Source organism: Podarcis gaigeae (genome assembly GCF_964106915.1).
Source record: "Podarcis gaigeae genome assembly, chromosome: 13".
NCBI lineage: Eukaryota > Metazoa > Chordata > Lepidosauria > Squamata > Lacertidae > Podarcis > Podarcis gaigeae.
This window is the reverse complement of record NC_139689.1, coordinates 2,218,141-2,224,599: the sequence shown is the minus strand read 5'-3', so window position 1 is coordinate 2,224,599 and position 6,459 is coordinate 2,218,141. Positions and strand designations below refer to the sequence as shown.

Sequence of the window (6,459 nt, the reverse complement as noted above, 5' to 3'; positions counted from 1 at the left end):
ATTTTGGATCCTATTCAACTCAGTACATAACAAGAATGATCAAAAGGCTGGAGCAGCTCCTCTATGAAGAAAGATTGCAGTGTTTGGGCTTTTCTGTTTAGAGAAAAGGCAAGGAAGAGGTAGCATTATATAAATTTATGAAATCATGCATGACATGGAGAAAAAGGGGACAGAGAAATGTTTTCCACCCTCGGATCCTTTTCACTACCTTTTTTCACTTCCATGCCAACCTCCATTATAAAAATAACATGGATCAAACCTGGCCCCGTCCCTTCTCAAACAGTATTTCAGGATTACTATTATCACAGAGTCGTAGAGTTGGAAGGGACCACCAGGGGTCATCTAGTCCAACCCCCGATAGTTTCTTCAAAATGCAATATATTATACAAACAGGATACAGAATCTTATATTTAACGTAATCAAATGACTTTATTAATTAGATCTACGCTGCGTTTTTCCCCTTTAAATTATTTGAGATGGACTAATCTTTATAATACAAGGATAAGGGATTTGCAGGGCAGAATTATTATTTTTTAAGTCGTGTTTCCCACATGAAATAAATCAAGAGTTGAATTAGAGATATGAGGACTTCTCTCTTAGTTGCCACCTTTTCTGTTTTTGTTGCTGTTTGGATATAATGTCTCGGATATAATAAAATCTTGAGTTCCTCCATTGCTTCTCTAAAGAGAACGAGGAAGCCAATGGGTTCCCGCCATTTGGCACTTGAATGGCGCCTCTACCCTTTTCCTATCTCGTGGGTGCAACGCACAGAGGTGCGTTTCATCACGGAGATGCCAACGCCTAGAGCGGCACCCACCCAGACCAACCGGGCCAATGGCAGCTTACCGCTTAACCCCTATGGCCGTATTGGTTTCGGAATTTTAAGCTTTCCTATAGGAAGGGTGGTATTAAAATTTAAATATCATTTCCACCGCCCCCTTTCCTTTGGGGGAGCTAGCCGGAAGTTTATCCTTACCTCACTTCCGGATGTCGGCCATATTACTGCGGAAGAGCGGCAGGAATGTCCCCTTCACCTTACCTAAGATGGCCGCCACGCCTTCGAAGTTGGGCAGGAGATTTCCGGAAGCGGATGTTCCGCTGCGTCGTCACCCTTTGCCCGCTTCTCCGCCTTAATCATAGAGTGCATTAATTCCCTTCTGTTGGTCGTACATACGGGAAGAGGGAGAGGCCGCTCTAGGAGTCGGATAGAAAGGATTTGCAGCCCCCGTCTCTATGGTAATGGAGGACTAGACCTGTCTAGAGACCAAGGAAAGTCGGATTTTCTGGAGGGTGAGTCTGGAGCCTACCTCATAGGGCTGTTGTGAGTGGGGATAAAATGAGGGGGGAGAGGAGAACCGTGCATGCCGCCTTGAGCTCCTTTGGAGGAGAAGGCGGGGTGTAAAATGCATGAAATATAATAATAATAATAATAATAATAATAATAATAATAATAATAATAATAATAATAATAATAATTATACCCCGCCCTCCCCAGCCAAGACCGGGCACAGGGCGGCAAACACCCGATATAAAAACAAATTGATTGAAATACAACTTAAAAACAACATTAAAATATTAAAATATTAAAATACAGCCTCATTTCAATGGAAACTCAAATCAAAAACTTTTGGGGGGGATGAAAACGTCAAGTCTTTATTATATAATAATAATTTATTTATACCCCGCCCATAAACGAGGGCGGGGTCGGAGGAAGCTGTAGCCTGTACCTGGGGAGAGGGATCCGCTGGAGGTGACATTTGGTCGAGGGACAGAATTTCCCTTCAAAAAAACCATCATCATCATCATTTTTAATTTGTATACCGCCTTTCTGTCTTACAATACTCAAGGCGGTTTACAAGCCAAAGAAACAAAAAATGTACATCTTGTAACAATCCAATGCAATGCAAAAATGTGATAATAAAACATAACTTTAAAATAGGCAACCCCCATCAAAAAAGTAACATTCAACAATCGTTAGAATGGTATAAAATAATAATATCAACATATAAAAGTTAAACAGAAATCCACTCAGCAGTTACAATAATATCTAAACTGTGATCAATAAAACAATACAATACACATTGAGAAGCCGAGAGTGGGGCAATGTAGGTGGAAGGAGGCCTTGCCATTTCAGAGTTGGAACGGGATCCCTGGGGGTCATCGATCCCAACCCCCTGCAATGCAGGAGGAAATGTGCAGTGCTGGAATCAAAATTGCAGAGCTGGAAGGTTTCCCCTCCATAAGGGCCATCTAATCCATGCCCTTCCTGCAATGCAGGGACCTGGCGGCTTTCCTTTGAGCTCCAGGTTCCACTCCTCCTGTCCCCAGTTCTTTGTTGTTGTAAACAAAATCTGCTCTTCTTCCCTTACGCGGTACCCAAAATCCCGTATAGAGTCCTTAAGTGGGTTCCCTGTTGGTAGGAGAAAATAACAGAGGCCAACCAGAGAAGATTGAGAAGCAAAGCAGCTAGTAAGCCTGGTCTTTATTAAAGCTGTTGCAACAGGGTGCTCCCCTCACACACAGGAAAGGAGGAGGACCCAGAACAAAGGTGTGCCTGCCCTTATATAGACATTTTTAATTCCCTGCCCTGGAGCTCAAGACCACGCCTCCATACGTCCTACATACATCACAGAAGGGGTGTAACCCAAGACCACCCCCCAGATACATCATACCTACATCACAGAAAAAGCGGTCTACAACAGAAATTTGAATGTTGGTGTTTTTCCTGTCTGCCAGATTATCTGATAATGCCTTATCTGATTGCCTGTCCCGGTAGTCTGCCTATTCCCTTGAAATGGTGATTACCCAATTCCTGTAACAAGGAAGGAAGCCAGTGTGGTGCAGTGGTTAAGAGCGGTAGTCTCGTAATCTGGGGAACCGGGTTCGCGTCTCCGCTCCTCCACATGCAGCTGCTGGGTGACCTTGGGCTAGTCACACTTCTCTGAAGTCTCGGGGTAGGAAGGGAAAGGAGATTGTTAGCCGCTTTGAGACTCCTTTGGGTAGTGATAAAGCGGGATATCAAATCCAAACTCTCTCTCTCTCTCTCTCACCTCCTCCCTCCTTGCAGAGAAACATTTGGTCAGCTTGGGAGTCAAAATGGTTTCAGGACTGTCTTCCTGTGCTATTTCAGACATGTGGTTTATATATTTATGTACAGTGGTGCCTCGCAAGACAAAATTAATCCGTTCCGCGAGTCTCTTCGTCTTGCGGTTTTTTCGTCTTGCGAAGCACGGCTATTAGCTGCTTAGCGGCTATTAACGGCTTAGCGGCTTTAATAAAAAGGAAACAAACTTACAAGACGTTTCGTCTTGCGAAGCAAGCCCATAGGGAAATTCGTCTTGCGGAACGACTCAAAAAACGGAAAACTCTTTCGTCTTGCACGTTTTTTTCGTCTTGCGATGCATTCGTCTTGCGAGGTACCACTGTATGTGTTTGCTTGGTACATTTATTTTATATCTAAGACCTTAAAATTCTTATAGCACTGTCACTGAGCAGCAGCATTGCTATTGAAGCCCAAAGGACAACAGCAGAAGCACACACACACACACACACACACACAAACACAAACACCGCTTCTGCATGAGGGAGATGCCAGCAGGCTTCCCCCCCGAACTTTGCAGAAGTATGGTGAGCCTTTGCGGGAGGGGGACCCCAAGGAAGAGAGAGCCCCCAAAACAGACCAATCAGGGCTGAGGGTGCTTGGTGACCATGCGTCGCTGGCTGGTGGTGGAGGAATGCCAAGGTGCCCTTCAGGTTTCCAAGAACCCTGGTCAGACAATGAATAGATTTCCACTTGACCTTACGCCAAGGAGCTGGTTAGCTCTTTTTCAATATTATTGAGTTTGAGCACAAACACATTTGAACACAAACATATTATTATTGCTTTGCTCATAGAAACAGTCCTTTATTTATTTTATTAGACTGATAGCCCACCTTTCCCCCCAAGGTGCCTCCTCATTGAATTCCCACAACAACCTTGTGAGGTAGGCCGGGAGAATGATGGAATCATAGATTTGGAAGGGACCCTGAGGTTCATTAACGCAACTCCCTGCAATGCAGGAATACACGTAGCTGCCCCTTACGGGGATCGAGCCTGCAGCTTTGGCACTGCCAGTACCGCGGTCTGTTGATTTTGTTGTTTAGTTGTTTAGTCGTGTCCGCCTCTTCGTGACCCCCTAGACCAGAGCAGGCCAGGCCCTCCTGTCTTCCACTGCCTCCCGCAGTTTGGTCAAAATCATGCTGGGAGCTTCGAGAACACTGTCCAACCATCTCGTCCTGTCTTCCCCTTCTTTTTGTACCCTCCATCTTTCCCAACATCAGGGTCTTTTCCAGGGAGTCTTCTCTTCTCATGAGGTGGCCAAAGTCTTGGAGGCTCAGCTTCAGGATCTGTCCTTCCAGTGAGTACTCAGGGCTGATTTCCTTAAGAATGGAGAGGTTTGATCTTCTTGCAGTCCACGCGGTCTAACCAAGCAAAAATAATTGTAATGAATAATGATTCCTTCTCTCTTTGTCCCCCGCAGGCCCGCCTCTCCTCTCTGCTGCAGACGATGCCCTTACTCTCTGACGTCCACCTGGGGCTGCCTGTCCCGCACCCTCCTCCTCACCGCCTGGCCCTCGTCTCCGGCTCCTACCGCTACTACCACTACGGCTGTGACGGTGTGGACGACCGGGGCTGGGGCTGCGGGTACCGCACCCTCCAGACCGTGTGTTCTTGGCTGCCGCCAGGGGTCGGAAAAACCCTTCCCCGCCCGGTCCCTTCCCTGCAGGAGATCCAAAACGCTCTGGTGGAGATAGGAGACAAACCCGCCTCCTTCGCCGGCTCCCGGGACTGGATTGGCACCGTAGAAGCGGCCTTGTGCCTGGACCACTTTTACAGCGTGCCGGGCAAGCTGGTCCACATTCCCCACGGGCAGGAGCTGGAGAGGGAGCTGGAGGCTCTGCACGACCATTTCCAGGGAGGCGGGGGGCCCGTCATGATGGGGGGCGACAGGGACAACTCTTCCAAGGGGCTGCTGGGGGTCTGCTCCGGTCCGGAAGGGCGCCACCACCTCCTGGTCCTTGACCCTCACTACTACGGCCAGGCAGGGTCTCTGACGAGGGAGGAGCTGCAGGAAAATCAATGGGTCCATTGGAGGGAGCTTGACCTCTTTGAAGCGGGCTCCTTCTACAACCTCTGCTTCCCCCAGCTCAGGGCAAAAGGATGTCCTGTATGATTTGAGAAAGGAGGTGTTGTTCTCAAAACTGAGAGCTGCAGGGGTGCCTCGTGTCAGGAGCGTCAGCAATGTCTAGGCAACACAATGACCATGTGTTGTTGTTTAATCGTGTCCGCCTTTTCGTGACCCCATGGACCAGAGCACGCCAGGCCCTCCTGTCTTCCACTGCCTCCCACAGTTTGGTCAGACTCACGTTTGCAGCTTCGAGAACACTGTCCAACCATCTCGTCCTCCGTCGTCCCCTTCTCCTTGTGCCCTCCATCTTTCCCAACATCAGGGTCTTTTCCAGGGAGTCTTCTCTTCTCATGAAATCTTCAGTCTCAGAGTCTCTGAAAATCTTTAAATGAAGCGAGGTACCGGACTTTGTGACAGACAAGCTGTGAAGCTTTGTGTATTCAGCAAATATGATGTGTAACACTAAACAGTGATTCAGAATATAAACCACTGTTTCGTAGAATTCTTGTCAGCATGGTGGGAGGATATAGAATTGCTTCATAAACCCATCTTCTTTTGAATGGATGGATGCAAATGAAAATGTCAAATGCTGTGGAACAGTGCTCATGTAATAATGTAGGCACTACACCACGCTGACGAAGATTAAAGATTTCATTTTTGACAGAGGTCCTATGGCTAGGTCGGGATGGCATGGGGATGAGGGACCAACTCCCTTCTCTTGCGGGGGCCCAATTAGTGCCATTGCCCTCCATTAAGAGTTTGGGTGTAATCCTTGACGCCTCCCTTTCCATGGAGGCGCAAGTTACAGCAACATTTTTCCACCTTCGCCGCATCAAGCAGTTGGTCCCTTACCTTTCCCGCCCCGACCTGGCCACAGTGATCCATGCGACGGTCCTCTCCAGGCTTGACTACTGTAATTCGCTCTATGCGGGGCTGCCCTTGAAGCTGACCCAGAAACTCCAGCGGGTGCAGAATGCTGCCTCGAGGCTCCTCACGGGGTCTCTGCCATGGGAGCATATTCACCCAGTGCTTTTCAAGCTGCACTGGCTCCCGGTGGAGTACAGGGTCAGATTTAAAGTGCTGCTTTTGACCTTTAAAGCCCTTCACGGCCCACGACCCTTGTACCTACGGGACCACCTCTCCCGGTATGCCCCGCGGAGGACCTCAAGGTCCATAAACAGCAACACCCTAGAGGTCCCAGGCCCTAAGGAAGTCAGATCAGCCTCAACCAGGGCCAGGGCCTTTTCAACACTGGCTCCCACCTGGTGGAATGCTCTGCCTCATGAGACCA

The 6,459-nt window shown here is 48.3% G+C and overlaps 1 protein-coding gene across 1 annotated transcript; it reads left to right on the top strand.

Moving 5' to 3' along the window:
* The first annotated feature begins 1,180 nt into the window (after window positions 1–1,180).
* UFSP1 (UFM1 specific peptidase 1) lies at window positions 1,181–5,830 on the top strand. Its single transcript, XM_083707167.1, has 2 exons — window positions 1,181–1,290; window positions 4,521–5,830. Exon 2 carries the CDS (start codon window positions 4,548–4,550, stop codon window positions 5,211–5,213), a length of 666 nt encoding a protein of 221 aa, XP_083563293.1. The 5' UTR covers window positions 1,181–1,290; window positions 4,521–4,547; the 3' UTR covers window positions 5,214–5,830.
* Window positions 5,831–6,459: the final 629 nt, after the last annotated feature.